Genomic DNA, 21,871 nt, shown 5'->3' on the forward strand with positions numbered 1-21,871 from the left:
GAAGAGACCCCTGGTGTTATGTCTTGTGGGCGACATATGGGTGTCTGAGCTGAATGTTATTTGATTATGCAGACAATCAGGAATTTTCATCACAATAATATTTCTCATAAAAACTAGAAGAGAAGCAGTGAATCTCTCGTCAACCCTCAACCAGGAAAGACTGGAATGCATGTTGTTGATGTTAGTTCTGTGTGTGCAGTTAAGGACAAGGACTGCTGTTCTGTTGGGAGCCAGCTGCAGCTTTACTAGGTCTTCCTTTGCTGCACTTGACCATATTACCGGACAGTAAACAAGATAAGACAAGACCAGATCCCAAACAACTAGTACAGTTGATTTTTACGTCAAAAACGCAGAACATCTGTTAAGAACAGACATACCCCTCCCCATCTTCACAACAACTTTGTCAATATGATTTGATCATGATAAGTGAACATCCAATGTTATACCTAGACGTTTAGCTTCCTCAACTTGCTCAATGCTCCACAACTCCAGGTGAGGTTTAGGTCTTAGAGAATGTTTTGAACCAAATAGGGAGTGAAAGGGCTCGGGTCATGGGTTGATGGCCACAGACAGACCTCGTGGGAACACCTGGCCTAGCAAAACTTCATCCTGGGCTGGGAAATGAGAGCATGTTTACATTCTAGGGACCTTGTGATAGGGATGACAGTGAAAACATGACTTTGAGCATCAACAAACAACACTAACTGTATCTCTTCCCATACCATCTCATCTCACACCCCTCATCAAGCCCTACAGAGCTGCTCCGTGCATCTCCTCGTCTCCTTCCCTCAGACCTCATCTCTCTGTTAGCTACCTGACCCAGAGGACGTGTAGACCAGCAGCCCAATGGAGCAGACAGTGGTGCTGATCACAGGATGCTCCTCGGGGATAGGCCTCAGTCTGGCCGTCCGGCTGGCCTCGGATCCAGCGAAAATATACAAAGGTAAGCAGTGACTGACTTGCAAGGGCATCACTGTACAGAAAGCGTTTATTTTATTCAGTGCCGTAAGATCATGCAATAAACAGTGTGGGCACAATACGTGATGTGCTTGTTGCATAAGGTCTTTGAAGCAGTAAGCTGTCTCTGAGTTTTATGCCTGTTTACTACATGGCATCCACATATTAGAAACAGGTTTTGGTTGGTTTACCTGCATCACAATTTAATTACAGAAAATTCTAGTTTTTGAAACTATGGTGACAATATAATGTCAATGTCAAGCTCTGTATTTCATCCGTTTTGTTTCGTACATGTTTAATGGTAAATCTCTGATGGCGAAATCTCTGATATCCTTGACCACTGATATCAACTCTGTTTAGTCTATGCCACCATGAGGAATCTTGCCAAGAAGGAGCGTCTGCTGGACTGTGTGAAGGGCCTGCACAAGGACACCCTGGACATCCTCCAGATGGACATCACTGACCAGCGGTCCATTCTGGATGCCAGGGACAGGGTCAGGGAGAAGAGGGTGAACATTCTGGGTATGACCAGAGTCATGACTTACAGGAATAGTGTTATATCGTGTGTGTGTGGTTGTGTGCGCGAAACAGAAGAACAGATGTCCTTCATATTTGTACATCAACGACAATTTCTTTACATGTGTACAGCATACAGGATGTCATGTGCTCTGGCTTTCTGTTTGTCTGTGGTATTCATGTTGGCAGTGTGTAATGCTGGTGTGGGGTTGATGGGGCCGCTGGAGGCCCAGTCTCTGGCCACCATGAGGCAGATCCTGGAGGTCAACCTCCTGGGCACCATCAGCACCATCCAGACCTTCCTACCAGGGATGAAGGCCCAGGGCCATGGACGCATCCTGGTCACTGGCAGCATTGGTGGGCTACAGGGTGAGAGAGAGAGAGAGAGCAGGGCTGGGGTGACAGGAGGGGGAGTGGGATGAAATTGCATTTAGACACTGCTCTGAGGTCAGATTTGGGGGTTTGTTTAGTATTTATTGCCATGATAATCACATATCTCTGTGTGTTATTGTATTGTAGGACTCCCCTTTAATGAGGTGTACTGTGCCAGTAAGTTTGCAGTAGAGGGTGCCTGTGAGAGTCTGGCCATTCTCCTGCAGCACTTCAACATCCAGTGAGTCCAGACAGAGGTCCTCAGCTCATGTATCCCTTTGTCAGTGTTTCATTTTGGATGTGCACTGTGTTGGTACTGATTGACTCCATCCACCATCACGCAGTGTGAGTCTTATTGAGTGCGGCCCTGTCAACACGGATTTCCTGGACAACCTGCAGAGGGCAGAGCCAGGGGACTCTTCGCTGCAGCAGGTCGACGCCCACACACGCAGCCTCTATGACACGTACCTGCAACACTGTGGGATGGTGTTCCAGAACGCAGCTCAGGACACAGAGGATATTGTGAAGGTACAGGTACTGCTTACTTGACATCTATTAGTTATTTAGCTGATCTTCTATGGTGCTCCTCCCTGTCTCCAGAGCATACTGCATGTATGTATATGATACTAGATATTTATAGATTTTCTATGGAAGTGTAAGTAGTACTGTTGAGTAGATTTAATAGCTGGACCCCTCTCAATACAGGTATTTCTGGATGCCATCCAGTCATCGAACCCTGCATTCAGATACTACACCAACAATGCCCTCATTCCGCTCAGCAGCCCTAAAATCTCAGCACTGGACGGGTCCCAGTACATCAGAAATATGAGCAAGATCATCTTCTCAACTAATGGGAAAGGGGAACAAAAATAGCCATCAAACTATGGAATGTAATATAACCCTTTACTTTATACATACAGTACCAGTCAACATTTTTTAGAACGCCTACTCATTCCAGGGTTTTTCTTTATTTTTTACTGAAATAACACATATGGAATCATGTAGTAACCAAAAAGGTGTTAAACAAATCAAAATATATTTAATATTTGAGATTTTTCAAAGTAGCCACCCTTTGCCTTGATGACAGCTTTGCACACTCTTGGCATTCTCTCAACCAGCTTCATAAGGAATGCTTTTCCAACAGTCTTGAAGGAGTTTACACATATCCTGAGCACTTGTTGGCTGCTTTTCCTTCACTCTGTTGTCCAACTCATCCAAAACCATCTCAATTGGGTTGAGGTCGGGTGATTGTGGAGGCCAGGTCATTTGATGCAGCACTCCATCACTCAACTTGGTCAAATAGCCCTTACACAGCCTGGAGGTGTTTTGGGTCATAGTTCTGTTGAAAAACAAATGATAGTCCTACTAAGCGCAAACCAGATGGGATGGTGTATCGTTGCAGAATGCTGTTGTAGCCATGCTGGTTAAGTGTGCCTTGAATTCAAAATAAATCACTGACAGTGTCACCAGCAAAGCACCCCCACACCATCACACCTCCTCCTCCATGCTTCATGGTGGGAACCACACATGCGGAGATCATACGTTCACCTACTCTGCGTCTATCAAAGACACAGAGGTTGGAACCAAAACTCGCAAATTTGGACTCATCAGACCAAAAGACAGATTTCCACCAGTCTAATGTCAATTGCTTGTGTTTCTTGGCCTAAGCAAGTCTCTTCTTCTGATTGATGTCCTTTAGCAGTGGTTTCTTCGTGGGCAATTTGACCATAAGGCCTGATTCACCTCTGAACACTTGATGTTGAGATGTGTCTGCTACTTGAACTCTGTGAATCATTTATTTTGGCTGCAATCTGAGGTGCACTTAACTCTAATGAACTTATCCTCCGCAGCAGAGGTAACTCTGGATCTTTCTTTCCTGTGGCGGACTTCTTGGGAGCCAGTTTCATAATAGCTCTTGATGGTTTTTGCGATTGCACTTGAAGAAACTTTCAAAGTTCTTCAAATTTTCCGCATTGACTGACCTTCATATCTTAAAGTAATGATGGATTGTTGTTTTTCTTTGCTTATTTGAGCTGTTCTTGCCATAATATGGACTTGGTATTTTACCAAATAGGGCTATCTTCTGTATACCACCCCTACCTTGTCACAACACAACTGATTGGCTCAAACACAATAAGAAGGAAAGAAATTCCACAAATTAACTTTAACAAGGCACACCTGTTAATTGATGTGTATTTCAGGGGACTACCTCATGAAGCTGGTTGAGAGAATGCCAAGAGTGTGCAAAGCTGTCATCAAGGCAAAGGGTGGCTACTTTGAAGAATCTCACATATATTAACACTTTTTTTTTTTTTACTACATGATTCCATATGTGTTATTTCATAGTTTTGATGTCTTCACTACTATTCTACAATGTAGAAAATAGTAAAAATAAAGAAAAACCCTTGAATGAGTTGGTGTGTCCAAACTTTGAACTTTAGGCTGTATATAGGTTATACACATGATTTGCGTTGGAGCCACACACAAGGACATAATTTCAGCAAAATACATAGATAGCCAAAATTGTCTTCTTTACACACACTGTTCAACCACCAACTTCAAGGTGGAAGTTTTGCTATTATGTCACAACTTTCTTATACATTTGAAATGTTCATTTCCAATACTCTATATCTACCAATGTTTTTCATCATAAGTTTGCTAATGTGTACCTTCATGTGTGTGTAAGATATTGCTGTTCTTAGATTTTAGTGTATGTGTATGAAAATGCGTTTTTTTTTCTTCAAATCTCGATATATCCATTGTTTAGCATGGAATGAAATTATTGTATCCTGTATATTTGACTGTGATGTGTGGTTGTCTCACCTAGCCATCTTAAGATGAAGGCACTTTTACTGTAAGTTGCTCTGGATAAGAGCATCTACTAAATTATTCAAATGTAAAATATGTATATCTTATATTACGGTATTGAATGCTTTTTAAAATATATATATTAAATATTGATGCCACAAATGTATCATTCATACAGTCCTTTATTAAAAATGTAGTTCTTTTTTTTTACATTTGACTGTGTAAAACCTAGCAGTACTACTCATTTATCTGAGAGTAAGGTGAATTTGTCTCTCAGGGATTCTCGAAAGACAGGACAATCCCAACTTTTGCTTTTACAAATATTTTTCTTAATATTAACAACATTTGAAATATAAATGTTTATAAACCAAAGTATCAGCTACCACACAACGTAAAGGATCAACCTCCTAACTAAAATTCCACTTAATGTCATTTTTAAGATCAGATATTCAAACAAAATTCCCTTTTTTCAACTATAAAAATGACATTTCCCTGCCGGACAAAGATTGCCCCGTTCTCTGAAATTAAGTTATTAGATATATTTTAAACAAATTAATGTCTGTCATTGAGCAACCCCATGACATGATTAGGTAGTGAAAAATCACACTAATCTAGTTTATAATTTCTTTAAACAATAAAAGCTAATTTACCAACATTTCTGAAAATGGTACATAGCGTTTTGGAATGAAATCTTCATTTGTTTTGTTTTTTACCTTTGACTCCATGATTAGATGTTTAAATTAAAAAATATATATATAATAATATTTTGCACTTATACTGTATTTGTGTTTGGGTTCATATCTTTTATTAATGTGCACATTGCTGATACTGTTCCCTCCCACAAGGCTCTGTTGCTGACTGGTGTATCATGGGTGTGATAACATTCTCAAGGGCATGGCATGGATATGAAACTGTCATGGGTATTATTCCACCCAGCAATTTACTTCTTGGATCACTATCTCACAAATGTGTGTATGCCCGTATGCCTGTGTGTGCCCACCATGTGTGTCCCCATGTGTGTGTGTGTGTGTGTGTGTGTGTCTTCAGTTCAACCAGCCCTACTCCAGCTGTGACAGACTATACCCCCAGTCAGCTGTCAGGCCTTGAGATAAGGCTAACTCAAGGACCCAGATCAGATTATCAGGCCCTGTCTGTCTGGCACTCGTCTAAACATACCAATATTTCGCTTGCACAATATTCCCTTTGAACATAATTTTTTTGTATTGATGATTATCATGGGGAAGAGCGATATGTCAGGGAGAGACTTCATTCCTAGACAATGATTGGTTTGACAAGCAAGGCATTTATCCTGTTCTGTCTGTTTGTATTTCATTGTTTGTGTCAATCATTAGTAGTGTTGAGCAAACAATTACTTCACACTGGAAGAAGTTAAGCCACCCTTAACAAAAATGTATTTTACTTAACAAAAGTTACTTTGAAAAAGCATTTCACTCCATCCAAACTACTTTGTGATAAATGATCATATCTAAATGTCATAGATGACAAATTGCAACAGCAGATCACTCGAGGGTCACAACAGAATGTCTAATTTAGTGTATTAAACACAAAACTATGTTTCAAGTGAGAATTAGACAGATCTGATGTTGAAATACAAAGGAAATTCTTGCCTACTTCATCCATTTATCATTTTATTTTTGCAAAAGAAGTTAGTAGTAGTTCCAGTAGTTAAAGTTGCACACCTCCACATGGTGAAAAGCAGTCAATACACTACCAATATTTAAATTAAGTTCAACTACCACCAAGCTACTGCAAAATGCAGTTTCAACTAGTTGAACTAAATGTAGTTCACTACTCCCCAACACAGTATGTTTTCCCTGCCAGTTCACAATGTTCTGACATTGAACTATGTACAGACTTTCTCCCTCATGTGATTTTCTAGCTCTGTGACCTATTTCATGGACATGTTAGAAATACCTCTAACCCAGAGGAAAAACAGAAGAGGTTCTCAGTCCTTCCTCTCCAAACATTGCTACAAAGTGACAAACAACTGAACACAAACAAAGCAGATGAACGTCTGCGCGCACACACACACACACACACACACACACGCGCGCGCACACACACATACACACAGTGTTCTGTTCCTAACGAGGTACATTTCAGTCTCTGTGGTTCTGGTTAAGGTCCATGTTGTGACTCATGAAAACTGATGCCAATTTATTTCAGTTTGAAGGAGGAGATTTCAACCTCCAAGAGACCGCATTCAAGCTACTCATCAACATCCCTGTTCAACCTGTTTATGTGTCGTACGCCGTCTTACTCACTGATTTACTGTAAATATTACTGAAGTGTTTCTCACACGGTCCACAGATGACAGATGTTCTTTATTTTGTCCACCAGGTGGCATATACTGTAATCCTAGCCATCGTGTTGGCTTGTTGATAAAGTTGCTGATTTGAATGAGGGGTAAGCCTATAAAGTCCAATCATTGTCATAACTACGTAAAACATACAGCCAGGTGACTGATGGTAATGTCTCTAAAGCGTAAAGACGTCACTGTAAGTGGTGGTTTCTTTTGTCTCCTTTGTGAAGGCCATGTATAGTTGCGGACAATGGTCTTTTATTTATTTATTTATTTAACTTTGAATTTGAGTCTAATGAAAACAATGAGGTACACTGTAATTCTAAAAGCCTGTGAAAAAAAGTTCAAGACATACATATCTCTCGCTTGAGGCTCCTGTTTCATTCCATCCCAGACTGGCACAAAAATATGACACAAAATGTCCCCACTCTCAACAGAGCAAACTAGGTCTTATTTTAGGCTCTGTGGGTTATGTAAAATACAGTGTGAGGCTCTAACACCCAAGAGCCAAACGCTAGTCTAAGAACCTACCATTACAGCACAGAGAGAGCTAGCCTCTGAGTTATGTATATGTACAGTATATGCCATCTCTGATCGCTGTTTGGTAAACTGGCCTAATAGTGGCCTGATGATCCTGTATGTGACCTAATTCTCCCACTTATGGCTATGTTACCACTAACCATCTAATTATGAATTACCTAACAATTTTATAGCTGGCCTTATAGTAGCGTAAGCTATAGGACATGAATTAATATGGGAGGTCAACACACAGCATAGCCACAATTATTTTAATCAAATAGTGGATTTAGGCCATGTTGCATTTGGTAATACCAATATGGATGTTTTTTTCTAGCTTGCAGTACAGTAGGTCATGTCATGTGACCCATGTCAACCTGCTATAATTTGCAAGTTGCCCTGAGTTTGTTTGCACCCACAGTTGGAGATAGTGTACCAGGCAGTGTCCCAAAGTCCAGGTTTGCATCATAACCAATTCCTGTCTCAGTCATCCCCTCCATCATGAAACACCCACCCACATCATGGATGGTGGATTTGGACTTTGACTCTCCACAAGAGCATCACTGTGACAGTGTTGAGGACACTGAGGCAAAGCCAGGGCAGGGCCAGTCTGGGCAGAGGCCCTGCCAGATTGAACACTGGCCCACCCATGCACAGGAGGTTCCTGGGATCTAATGTTGTTTCGCAATCATATGGTACCCCCCCCCCCCCCTGCAATTCTAGAGTTAGCTAGTCATGAGTTATGTAAACTTTTCAAAAAGACACAGTTGGGGATTCTGTCACAGTGAACATAATTTACCAGAGCCTGGAACACAGCACAGCACAGTTGGTGAGGCCAAAGAGCATGGCCAGATACTCGTAGTGGCCGCTGGCCATGTTGAGGACAGTCTTCCACTCGTCCCCCTCTAGTGTCCGCACCAGGTGGTAGGCGTTCCGTAGATCCAGCTTGGAAAACACAGTGGCACCCTGGAGCAGCACGAAGGCCGAGGAAAAGAGTGGTAGTGGGTAACATTGAGTCCCCGGTAGTCAATGCACAGGCACAGGGTCTTATCCTTTTTCTCCATGAAGAAGAACCCTGCGCCTACGGGAGAGGAAGAGGGAGTCTCTGGTCCCGACAGAGAGTACAGACATCCCCGGGACGGTGTGGTGCTAGGGAGAAGGTCAATCCCGCATTCATAGGGTCGGTGCGGCAGAAGCAACGTGGCCCGGGCCTTGCTGAACACCTCCCGGAAGTCCTGGAATTCCGCTGCGATGGTGGAGAGGTCCTGGGCACCTTCCGAGCCCACAGGAAGCCGTCCCGGGGCGGGCTGCGCTGACTTCAAACAATGGGCGTGGCAGAACGGACTCCAGCCCATGATGGCACCCGTAGACTAGTTGATGCGGGGATTGTGTCACTGGAGCCAGTAGAATCCCAAATCCATGGGAATCTGAGGAGACTTGATGAGAAGAAATTGAATAGTCTCGCTGTGATTCCCTGACACCCGTAGGTTTCTGGGAGTGGTATTATGAGTGACATGGCCTATAAAGCACCTGTCCAGCGCTCTAACATCCATGGGAATGGAGAGGGGCTGAGTGGGGATGTTCAGCTAGGAAGCCAGGGTAGCGTCCAAAAATTTATCATCGGGTCAATGAGGACCCCGAGAGATTTAGACTGGTTTCCCCACAGCAGAATGTCATGAAAAGGGGTGCAAGGGAAGCAGAAAAGTTCCTCATATGGCCCACCAGAGTACTCGCTCCTAACGGTGAGCCTGGTCTTTTAAAGGACAAGAGGCCACAAAATGACCCAAAGTCCTGCAATACAGAGTCTTCGTGTCGATCCTGTATTGCCGTTCCGCTGGCGACAGCCCAGCTCTGCCTAGTGGCATAGGCTCAGGAAGTGGTGACTCGGTCATCTTCAGCGACTCTCGAGGGAGGTCGGGAAGCCTCGGGTTCTCTTGGCAACGAGATCGTCTGGGACTTCCGGGATGACTCGGAGGCAAGGTGGAATCCCTGGAATAGCGAACTTAATCGAATTTCCCCTCCCTCCGTCATTCCCGTAATCGCCCATCAATTTGGATGGTCAAAGCGATGAGGGAATCGAGATCCGTAGGTAACTCCTCCGAGATGCCGTGTAGGAACATATCGAACAGCGCTTCCTGGTTCCAAGCACTCTCCGCTGCCAACGTGCAGAAATCCAAGCGGGGCTCCCGAGAAGGTGGAGTGACTGATGAGACGGTGCTGCTCACAGTCGAGTTACAGAGGGGCTGTGGGGTTACCACCGTGGTAGGCTGCCTCCCAGACAACCCGCAGAATTGCTACAGCAAAATATCCAACGCCCGGTCATGACGTTCAGCCAACGTTTGGACCCCTCCATAAGGCCACGAAGCAATTCTTCGTGCAAACCGATGGAGGCTCCCTGGGAGAAGATGGCGTCGCGCAGCTGGGCCGGGTCTGCTGGGTCAGTCATGACCAGTTCCTACTATCAGGTGTCAAGGTAAGTCCCAGATGCAGACACGTCGAATTGACAATGGTTTAATATTCCAACAGGGGCAGGCAATAGACATGTCAAGGGCAGGCAGGGGTCAGTAATCCAGAGGAGGCAAAGGTACAGGACGGCAGGCAGGCTCAGGGTCAGGTAGAGTGGTCAGGCAGGCGGCCTCAGTGTCAGGGGCAAGCAGAGTGGTCAGGCAGGTGGGCTCAGAGGCAGGACAGGCAAGGGTCAAAACCAGGAGGGCGAGAAAGAAGAGAGACTTTGGAAAAGGAGGAGCTGAGAGAAACACGCTGGTTGACTTGACAAACAAGACGAACTGGCACAGACAGACAGAAAACACAGGTATAAATACACAGGGGATAATGAGAAAGATGGGCGACACCTGGAAGGGAGTGGAGACAAGCACAAGGACAGGTGAAACAGATCAGGTTGTGACAATTCAATACCCGATATTACGCCATTTATGATGATTTCATGTTTTCATGCCTGCCTTGGTAGACGTTTGTGTTTGCTGATTCAAGTGTGCTAGTTATTTCATACCTGCCATACAGTTCAAGATATAGCCCTAAAGGCTTTGTATTGTATTGTGAGTTGCTGTTTTCATTTGGTAAAAATTGTGCTCTTTTGGGCTTAATGAAAACACCTTCAGAGCTTTCTATTCTTCCTTGCTTATTTGTGCAATAAATGGTTAGCGCATATTCTAATCCAGTGCCGAGCTGGTGTCTGGCCAATGCGCTGACCATGGTCCTGAATCCACCTGTTGTGCCTGTGCTATAGATCTCTATCGCTCTCTCTTTCTCTCTCTCTCTCTCTCGCTCTCTCTCTCTCTGAATATGTAGGGGATAGACATGTTGTATATTTCATTATGTTGTAAGCGGTTGTGTAGACTACTTTGCAATAATAATGGGCTCGTTTGTCAAGGGGAATTTGTGGTGTTTCCTGGTCACATTTATCCTGTGTTGTGTGTTAAATTATGCAATGTGATTGCACAAATTTTCACTGAAATATTTTTTTGGGGGAATTTGTGCCCCCCCTTCAGCACCATTCTGTACTAACTGTAATTTTAATTCAGACATTTGGAACAACACAAATAAATAATGATACCATTTAAACTATATAAATATAAAAATATATACATATAAATACAAAAAATAAGACCATATCAAAAAGAAGTAACAAAGACAAATATACACTTTTTGTGTTGATTTGGCTCTCAAGCATCAATACATTACCCATCCCCCAACATTTTCAACCAAGAGTCAAGACTAAACCAATTCACCTTGGTGGTGTGCAGACTGGTTTTAGATTATTCTTAACAATTTCGCACAAACCAGAAAAAAATGCAACAATATGTCTGTGAAACTATATATTCACAGTATTATGAATGAATTGTGGTTTATTTGGTAGCATTTCCTAGTGTGACTGATTTTACTAATTGCATTTGTACTGTACAAAGTTAGAGGTTCGCTATTTGATAGATTCCCCCGCTTCCCATACCTTCGGCTTCCAGTGGGGAGACCTGAGGTCAACCTACCCCCGCCCCCCTCCCCATCTCGTACTTCTGTGTGGGAGACGTTCCCAGGCAGTAGCCTGCCTAGCTCACAAACTAGAATCAGGGCGCCCACTCCGACAAGGTTAATTGACCCACAGTCCCACACGGTGACATGATATCATCGACGTGAAGTGCAAATGAGCGATAGAAAACTGATCGCGCAAATGTCACCATTCCGATTTTTTTTTGTGCGGGCGCTCGGTGCAGCCCCCGGCAAGATGCCGCCCGCCCTGAATGTCAAGTCAATGAGGTAATACACAGCATGATATAGTTTTCATACCTGCAGTAGGCAACTGAATGCGAGTGCGTGCGTGTGTGTTTGCGAGAGAGAGAAAGATAGTTATCTATGCCGAACAGAAAAAAATGAAACTACCCAAAATATTGAATGGTCTGTATGGGAATTTACAGCTTGAGACTGATTGATCAAACATGAATACTCAATAGCCTATAACACTCCTATCGTTCGTTCCGATTGGTTGTCTGACATAGACCCCCCTCCACGTCACACATTATTGGTCCATTTTATGTAACCAGAGTGCCACATGATTTTATAGCAGACCTTGGACAAAGCCAGCATACGCAGGGAGTTAACGCTTCTCTTCAAACTTTGAGAATTTGTATTACCACTAACATCGAGCATGGCCAACAGAATCACCCCTCTTCTTTTCAGGGTACTGGTTGAGATGTCTGAAGTACACTCTTCAAAAGTTGTACGAGGAAATCCCAACAGAGTAAATATCAGGTAAGAGCAAAAATGCCGGTAAGCGATCCTCCAGCAAGTTTGCAACAACGTGTAGGCTATTTAGATCATTCATCAACTGTAGCCATTGGCTTATTTATTTTTCACAATGGTTGAATACAACGGCACTAAAAAAAAATGTACATAAAATATATTATAAATCTGAGACGTTTGTATAAAATGTAGGCTAGGATATTGAGAAAATGAAGCTGGATTTCCGGTTACAATTAAAGTTGGTAAATCCTGAACAAATTTGGAACATAGTGCAGTACAATTGAACATGTTAAGAATTTTAAAGAGGAAATTACATTTTTCCATCTGGAGAACGTTTCTATTGGGAAGTGACAAGATGCGCACATCTCGCGATTGATGACGGTTTGTCCTATATTGGCGTAGATTAGGCTACAGAATTAGAACATGTCAGTTTCTCTGAATGTCAGGCAGTAGTCTGTCAACGTGCTCTGTTCATAACCCTCAGGTGTCTTACTTTATCCATCAAATTCGTCTGAGTTTAGTAACCATTTTAGATCGGCCTACTACACAGTAGAAGTTCTAGAGCTTTTGGAAGTGTTCGATCTGATCTCATTGTTTTAAGTCTGGGATTTAAACACACAACCAAACTACTTTCACCAAACTGGGACAAAATAATGTAGATCGTCTTTGTTATGATACTTTAAAACTGTTATTTTCTTCTGGAGTTTGGAAACATTGACTATCAAACAAAAACGTCTCCACAGCAGGTGGTTAAACCTAAGACCAGTGTGCTTTACCAAAGATGAACACATTTTCTCTCTCTCCTCCTCCTCCCAGACACCTGGGCAGCTGTGGGGTCCTGTCAGCACGGCGTGCCACCCTGCCCCTGTCCTCCCCCCTCCTCCGGACCACACCCTCCCGTAGCTTTATTAACCTGGCTGCCTCCATCACTGCCCGCAGGATGGAGTACTCTGAGAGCCGCACACTAGGGTGAGACTTCATCACACACACAACTCAACTCTGCCCCTCTGTCTTGTCGGCCCCTGTTGACCAGAGGTGATTCTAAAGCCCCCACTTTCCTATTCTCAACTTCAATACCCCTCAGTTAACATGTGGTTTGGATTGAAATAGACGGGAGCATATTGTATCTTTCCTATATCACAGCCAATGTTTACTCCTGACTTATTTAAAAAAAAAAGTTTACATGAGTAGCCCTATGAGCATCTTCTTGATGGATCCCCCTCTCCTTCCCCATCCAGGTACACTCCAGAGCAGATGTACAGTGTGGTGGCCAGTGTGGACCAGTACCAGCACTTTGTCCCTTGGTGTAAGAAGTCCCGGGTCGTGAAGGGAAGGAACGGGGATATTCGGGCCCAGCTGGAGATTGGGTTCCCTCCCATCGTGGAGTGTTACACCTCGGAGGTCACGGTTGTCCCAAACCACCAAGTCAGGGTAAGCCCCGATAACATTGTACAACACGGTTTATAGCACAGAGAGGGTAGACATCCTGTATCAATATGGAAATTGTGCCCTATTTAGAGTGCCTTCAGAAAGTATTCATACCCCTTGACTTATTCCACATTTTGTTGTTACACCCTGAATTCAAAATGGATAAAAAGTCATTCTTACCCATCAACATAGAATACCCCATAATAACAAAGTGAAAACATTATACTTTTGCAAATTTTTATGAAAAATGAAATGCATAAAAATATCATTTAAGTCAATATATGTTAGAATCATCTTTGGCAGTGATTACAGCAGTGAGTCGTTCTGGGTAAGTCTAAGCGCTTTGCACACCTGGATTGTACAATATTTGCACATTTATTATTTTAGAAATTCTTCAAGCTCTGTCAAGTTGGTTGTTGATCATTGCTAGACAGCCATTTCCAAGTTTTGCCATAGATTTTCAAGACGATTTTTAAGTCAAAACTGTAACTCGGCCACGGTCTTCTTTGGCATTGTGTTTTATGCTATTGTCATGGAGGACAGGGAATTTTTCTTTGTCTTTTGGGAAGTAGACTCAACCAGTTTTTCCTGTAGGATTTATCCTGTGCTTAGCTCAATTGTTTATTTTTATCCTAAAAAAACCTCACTAGTCCTTGCCAATGACAAGCATACTCATAACATAATGCAGTCACCACCATTCTTGAAAATATGTAGAGTGGTACACAGTGACGTGTGTGTTGGATTTGCCCCCAAACAATACAAACTTTGTATTCAGGACATAAAGTTAATTTCTTTGCCACTTTGCAGTTTTACTTTAGTGCCTTATTGCAAACAGGATGCATGTTTTGTAATATTTTTATTTTGTACAGGTTTTGTACAGCTTCCTTATTTTTACTCTGTCAATTAGGTTAATATTGTGGAGTAACTACACTGTTGTTGATCGATCCTCAGTTTAATGGCTGTGATAGGAGAAAACACTGTTTTATTGTCACCATTAGACTCATGGTGAAATCCCTGAGCTGTTTTCTTCCTCTCTGGCAACTGAGTTAGGAAGGACGCCTCTATCTTTGTAGTGACTGGGTGTATTGATACACCATCCAAATTGTAATTAATAACTTCACCATGCTCAAAGGGATATTCAATGTCTGCTTTTTTTAACCTATCTACCAATAGGTGCCCTTAAACACTATGGCACAGAGTGAGTCCATGCAACTTATTATGTGACTTGTTTAGCAACATTTTTACTCCTGAACTTATTTAGGCTTGCCATAACAAAGGGTCAAGACATTTCAGCTTTGTTTTTTTTTTAAATTTGTACACATTTCTAAAAAAATGTAATTCTACTTTAACATATTGGGTCTTGGCCAGTGACACAATCTCAATGTAATCCATTTTAAATTCAGGCTGTAACACAACAACATGTGGAAACAGTCAAGGGGTGTGAATACTTTCTGAAGGCATTTCAGTACTCTAACTTGTGGGATTCAAATGTACTATGGGACTGGATGAATGGGTTAAATCGTCAAGTAATACGGTACATTGATTAGATCCTCCTAGGGGATAAATACTAAGTTTTTTTTTTTTTTTGATCACCTAGCTGCCAACATTGTGCTCCTATGTCCATAGAGCAAGGATTAGAGGGGCTTTGTCTGGGGCCATGTCCTGGACAAGAGCAGTGTGTATTGATGAGTGCGCATGTTGTCTCACAGGCCGTGTGTACAGACGGATCCCTCTTCAGCCACCTGGAGACGATATGGAGGCTTGCCCCTGCGGCCGAGGACCAACCAGACTCCTGCAACATCGACTTCCACGTGAGTACCACCATTTTGTCCACCAGAACAGTTCACTTTCATTTGGTGTCAGCCTGAGACTAAAAGTCAGCGAGGTTAGATAATAGCCCACTGAAGTACACCGTCTTAGTGTAGTTAACATTTGATGAATGTTGCACAGGTCTACTCACACGAACATAAGTGACTACTAATGAACTTTAGGGCTTGAGATCAAGTTGCCTGCCAGGGGACTAGTTTTATACCAGGCCTTGCATTTTTCGCAACCTCTATAGATACTTTTTTGGGGGGGGAAGGAAGAGGTTGAGTAAAGTCAATTTAGGTTTTATTTATATCACGTACAGTTGTTAGTGTTCCTAGCCTCTTCACATAGCTGGCTAGAGGTCATGGCGATATCTCTCCCTCTCTACTCCCTGTCAGGGACTTTGTGACCCAATAATTGGGACAGGTTACCTGTAGTGGAAATGGGGTGAAGGATTTTGGAGATGGAGGACAGGCTCATTAAGGCCTTAGGATGACTTGGCAGGAATAATGAATAGTGCGGAATGGAATGAGTTCGTTCCGGCTGTTTGCCAGCCATTAAATCAGGAATACAGATGGTGGTCCCTCGTTACGATATGAGGACTGTCCTCGAAGGAAACAATATTCCTCAGATGGATTGGTACACTTGTGTCAGCCGCATGGTTATGGCATTTGAGTACTTATTTTCTCCCCTTCTCTCTTCAGGTATCCTTCGAGTTCAGGTCTTTGCTGCACTCCCAGCTGGCCTCCCTGTTCTTTGACGAGGTGGTGAAGCAGATGGTGAACGCCTTTGAGTCGCGGGCAGCCAAACTATACAGGGGCCACCACGCCCCCTTCCAGGAGGCGCCAGCGAGGAGGCGAGCAGCATGAGAAGACTCACTGACCCCACTCACTGACACGGACTGAAATAAGACCCACTCCCGACCACCATCCCCACCTGAAACCCCTCACCACTCCATTTCACCATGTCTTATGCAGGAGACTGGGTCTTCTATTTTGGATTTTGTTCTTATGTACACAAAAGCACCTATTTATTTGTATTACAGAAACTTTAATTTATTTACTTGAAAGTACATTACTATTTTTATTTGGGATGGAAGTGGATGTTTGTTGTCAAATGTTTATGTTTGAAAGAGACCTTCTTTTTAAGTTACAGAAGATCAAGTGACTCCTTTGTGGTGTTCAAAAACATCTGAGAGGTCAGCTTTTTCTTCCTGGCACTAATACAATAAAAATGTTTTGTCTGAATGGAAAATTAAACAAAGCTCATTTTGATACTCTTTGTACCTCGTGCATTTTATTTTTGTATGTGTTGTCAACTGTGTCTTCTGTTCATTGTTGATTACTGTCATCGTCAAGACGGAGCTAGGTGAAAGTTGGTAGGATCACAGATGTGTAGAAAGCATTGTTCAAACAGCCAAGAGAACAACTCGGCTCCAGTAACAGAAAGTTGTCCTGTAGTAGACCTATTCTACTGTCTACCAATGTTCTGTTCCATCAGGACAGTTCCAGGAAGGCACATGACTTGAGGATTAGTTGTGTAAGAGCCAGGAAGGAACACAACACAAAAGACCTGAAGGCAGGGTCAACTCCTCCCTCCTGCTTCCTCACTGTTAAACCATAGCCAATCAAGATTTAGGAAGATTTTCAGAAAAGGCTTTCTGCTGTTGTGAATGTGGATACTGGCTTGCCTTGGCAGCTGGGTTATTTTTCAGTTGAGAAAGTGCTCCGGGGGTAACTGAAGGTTATACTCTAAGTTGTGTTTATTTTTTTAGTCCTTGGAAAAAGTAATACAACTTGATAACAGTGAGTCTACTGCTCGTGATTTAGGAATGCCACGGACCGGCCCCCGTCAGCTGGCAGAGACATGGACACCCAGGCTGGTAGTGAGCCAGACCAGTGCCTCAGTCACCATCAGCTGCTCCTAGCTCAGATTTATCACAAGCATCACACCCTCCCTACCCCAGTGTCTTTATATGATTATCAATGTATTCATTTAACACACCCGACAGGCGGGATACTCCTCCACATAAAATAACATAGACAAAAGATGAGACATGGCCCAGCCACACATTTTAAAAGCTGTGAAGCTGCATATGAGACAAGGTCATAGTGTAGGTCGTCTCCACAACCCAACTGGTTTAAACTGACTGGACACTTTTTTTGACATCCTCTATCAATATGAAAATTGTGCCGTATTTAGAGTGCCTTCAGAAACTATTCATACCCCTTGACTTATTGCACATTTTGTTGTTACACCCTGAATTCAAAATGGATAAAAATAATTCTTACCCATCTACATAGAATACCCCCCCCCCCCCCCCCCAACCTAGATGCCTTGTCTCCTCCCAACAAGTGTGCATGACCAAAATAAATGTAGTGATAGCCTTACCCAGTCAAGAACATAATGTAGTTCTACAGCATCAAGTACAGTAATGTACTGTTAGAATCCACTTTTCTCAACCAATATGTCATATCAAGCCAATGAAAAAGCCCCACATTGACTTCTCTTCCTCCAATGAAAAGGCTGCTCTCTAGTGGACATAATGATCATGGTGCATTAAATGCATTAAGAATCAAACCATTAAATACAGGACACAAAATCAACTGCTTCCATCAAACCATTAAATACAGGACACAAAATCAACTACTTCCATCAAACCATTAAATACAGGACACAAAATCAACTGCTTCCATCAAACCATTAAATACAGGACACAAAATCAACTGCTTCCATCAAACCATTAAATACAGGACACAAAATCAACTACTTCCATCAAACCATTAAATACAGGACACAAAATCAACTACTTCCATCAAACCATTAAATACAGGACACAAAATCAACTACTTCCATCAAACCATTAAATACAGGACACAAAATCAACTGCTTCCATCAAACCATTAAATACAGGACACAAAATCAACTACTTCCATCAAACCATTAAATACAGGACACAAAATCAACTGCTTCCATCAAACCATTAAATACAGGACACAAAATCAACTGCTTCCATCAAACCATTAAATACAGGACACAAAATCAACTGCTTCCATCAAACCATTAAATACAGGACACAAAATCAACTGCTTCCATCAAACCATTAAATACAGGACACAAAATCAACTACTTCCATCAAACCATTAAATACAGGACACAAAATCAACTACTTCCATCAAACCATTAAATACAGGACACAAAATCAACTACTTCCATCAAACCATTAAATACAGGACACAAAATCAACTGCTTCCATCAAAATCATTAAATACAGGACACAAAATCAACTACTTCCATCAAACCATTAAATACAGGACACAAAATCAACTACTTCCATCAAACCATTAAATACAGGACACAAAATCAACTGCTTCCATCAAAATCATTAAATACAGGACACAAAATCAACTACTTCCATCAAACCATTAAATACAGGACACAAAATCAACTGCTTCCATCAAACCATTAAATACAGGACACAAAATCAACTACTTCCATCAAACCATTAAATACAGGACACAAAATCAACTACTTCCATCAAACCATTAAATACAGGACACAAAATCAACTACTTCCATCAAACCATTAAATACAGGACACAAAATCAACTGCTTCCATCAAACCATTAAATACAGGACACAAAATCAACTACTTCCATCAAACCATTAAATACAGGACACAAAATCAACTACTTCCATCAAACCATTAAATACAGGACACAAAATCAACTGCTTCCATCAAACCATTAAATACAGGACACAAAATCAACTACTTCCATCAAACCATTAAATACAGGACACAAAATCAACTACTTCCATCAAACCATTAAATACAGGACACAAAATCAACTGCTTCCATCAAACCATTAAATACAGGACACAAAATCAACTGCTTCCATCAAACCATTAAATACAGGACACAAAATCAACTACTTCCATCAAACCATTAAATACAGGACACAAAATCAACTACTTCCATCAAAACATACAACTTATCTAATGAAAAGTTATTTCAATCAATCGTTACACAATGGCCCAATAAACACTAACTACAACTCTCAATATACCCAACATGGTTAACTCTCTTTTATATGTATTCGCTATTTGTTGATGCTATAATTATAGTATGCACCATAAAAGGCGAGTAAATTATGTTATCACAGCATGGGCTGTATTATTTTCTCCTAAAATGAATTTACCAAACATATCCAATGCAGAAAGAATGACATAAATATCCAGGAGAAAAATACTTTGTTTGACCTTTTTCTATTTTAACTGAGAGCTGAACTATCTTCCTCTATAGCCCCTCTACATTTCCTTTGCCCTTGTCCTTGCAAAGACAAAGGAAAGTGTTCAGCACTTCTCAGATAAATAGTTCCTACTTCCTGATGGCATATTTATAAAGAGGAAGACTGAGGAAAACATGCAGAACCGTACTGCAGGAAAAGTTTCAGACGAACATGAGTTCGAGAATGAAGGGTTTTGCATTCTTTTTGCTGGCACTATGTTGCTGTCTGTCTGGGACACAGGGTCAGGGAGACCACGAGGACCAGAAAGCATGCTGCCCATCTGCCACTTGCTCTCTGATGAAAGAACTGACATCTATAGCAGAGAAACTAGGAGCCATGGGGGAGAAACTGGGAACTATGGGGGATAACCTGAGACTCATGGAGACCCGGTTACAAACCAGTGAGAATGAAGTGGAGGTGCTGAAGAGACTAACTGGAGGTAATATAGCGGTTTTCACGTGTCACCAACCTCCTATCCACCCATTGCTTCTCTGTCTATTATAGGGATTATCCTATATTCAACTTTCTAACAGCCTCTGATCTTTGAATACATTATTGTATACAACTGATATGATATACACTAAGTGTACAAAACATTAGGAACACCTGCTCTTTCCATGACAGACTGACCAGTTGAATCCAGGTGAGCTATGATCTGGTATTGATGTCACTTTTTAAATCCACTTCATATAGAATAAGGGGAGGAGACAGGTTACATAAGGATTTTTAAGCCTTGAGACAATTGAGAGATGGTTTGTGTATATGTGCCATTCAGAGGGTGAATGGGCAAGACAAAATATTTAAGTGCCTTTGAACGGGGTACGGTAGTAGGTGCCAGGGCACCGGTTCGAGTGTGTCAAGAACTGCAACACTGCTGGGTTTTTCACGCTCAACAGTTTCCCGTTTGTATCCAGAATAGTCCACCACCCAAAGGACATCGAGCCAACTTGACACAACTGTGGGAAGCATTGGAGTCAACATGGGCCAGCATTCCTGAGGAAAGCTTTCGACACCATATAGAGTCCATGCCCTGACAAATTGAGGCTGTTGTGGGGGCAAAAGGGGGTGTAACTCATTATTAGGACAATGTTCCTAATGTTTTGTACACTCAGTGTACTTTTTAATATAGGTAATCTCATCCATCCTGTATCTCTCTCAGGTCGGCCTCAGGTGGCCTTCTCCGCAACTCTCTGGGAGACAGGCGATGCCTCTGGGAACACTGGACCTTTCACCACTCCCATTCCCCTGCAGTACAAGAAGGTCTTCTCAAACACCGGCAGCTCCTACAACCCTGCCACAGGTACTAGATATACTCTCACGCTCTCTCTCTGTGTGTGTGTGTGTGTGTGTGTGTGTGTGTGTGTGTGTGTGTGTGTGTGTGTGTGTGTGTGTGTGTGTGTGTGTGTGTGTGTGTGTGTGTGTGTGTGTGTGTGTCCGTGTGTGTAAACTAAAAGCTATGTCCCTACAGGTATCTTCACTGCCACGGTCAAAGGAATGTACTACTTCCGTTTCTCAATGATGAACAACCTGAACACCCCTCCTAATTCTGTGGTGTGTTTGACCAAGAATGGCCAGAGGCTGGTGTCTGTCTGGGACACTACAGGATCTGATGCCAACGACAGTGGCAGCAATGCAGTGGTCATTCCTCTGGAGGTGGGAGATAACGTCTATGTGGAGTTACAGGCTAACAGGCTGGTTTATGATGATAGCATGAACTACAACACCTTCAGCGGCTTCCTGCTCTTCACAATGTAAACATGGAACACATTTCAACAGCTAAATGGTTGAAATTACTTTATTTTCTTTAGTAGACATGAAATAGTAATCTGTGCTTCATAGCACACTGTGGGGTTATAATGTAGTGCAATAATGTATAAGAGTAGGTTGTCATCAGGTGGACATGTAACTGTATAAATAAATACAAAATGTATTGATCCTAGATGTAACTTAACATTTTTGTATGGTAATGCTTCACTGAAGTGAAAACATGTAATAACTTTTACTATATGTACATGAACTTACATCTGTCAATAAACGTTGAACCATTCATGAAAAAACATTCCTTTACTACTCCTAAGTGCCATAACTCAAGTCTGAAT

The 21,871-nt window shown here is 42.2% G+C and overlaps 3 protein-coding genes across 3 annotated transcripts; all 3 read left to right on the top strand.

Annotated features, from left to right (window-relative positions):
* The first annotated feature begins 578 nt into the window (after window positions 1-578).
* LOC110538199 (estradiol 17-beta-dehydrogenase 1) lies at window positions 579-4,812 on the top strand. The gene is made up of 6 exons (XM_021624853.3): window positions 579-943; window positions 1,318-1,479; window positions 1,663-1,842; window positions 1,993-2,086; window positions 2,190-2,373; window positions 2,551-4,812. The coding sequence occupies exons 1-6, from the start codon at window positions 847-849 to the stop codon at window positions 2,716-2,718; spliced, it is 885 nt and encodes a 294-aa protein (XP_021480528.1). The 5' UTR covers window positions 579-846; the 3' UTR covers window positions 2,719-4,812.
* A 6,032-nt stretch (window positions 4,813-10,844) lies between these two features.
* On the top strand, window positions 10,845-16,760 carry si:ch73-141c7.1 (coenzyme Q-binding protein COQ10 homolog, mitochondrial). Its single transcript, XM_021624854.3, has 5 exons — window positions 10,845-12,256; window positions 13,064-13,216; window positions 13,486-13,678; window positions 15,385-15,486; window positions 16,189-16,760. Exons 1-5 carry the CDS (start codon window positions 12,153-12,155, stop codon window positions 16,351-16,353), a joined length of 717 nt encoding a protein of 238 aa, XP_021480529.3. The 5' UTR covers window positions 10,845-12,152; the 3' UTR covers window positions 16,354-16,760.
* Window positions 16,761-19,793: 3,033 nt separating this feature from the next.
* On the top strand, window positions 19,794-21,829 carry LOC110538201 (complement C1q-like protein 2). The gene is made up of 3 exons (XM_021624856.3): window positions 19,794-20,211; window positions 20,932-21,072; window positions 21,241-21,829. The coding sequence occupies exons 1-3, from the start codon at window positions 19,944-19,946 to the stop codon at window positions 21,525-21,527; spliced, it is 696 nt and encodes a 231-aa protein (XP_021480531.3). The 5' UTR covers window positions 19,794-19,943; the 3' UTR covers window positions 21,528-21,829.
* Window positions 21,830-21,871: the final 42 nt, after the last annotated feature.

Source organism: Oncorhynchus mykiss, chromosome 12, assembly GCF_057628025.1.
Source record: "Oncorhynchus mykiss isolate SJ-2025 chromosome 12, ASM5762802v1, whole genome shotgun sequence".
In the NCBI taxonomy this organism is placed as follows: domain Eukaryota; kingdom Metazoa; phylum Chordata; class Actinopteri; order Salmoniformes; family Salmonidae; genus Oncorhynchus; species Oncorhynchus mykiss.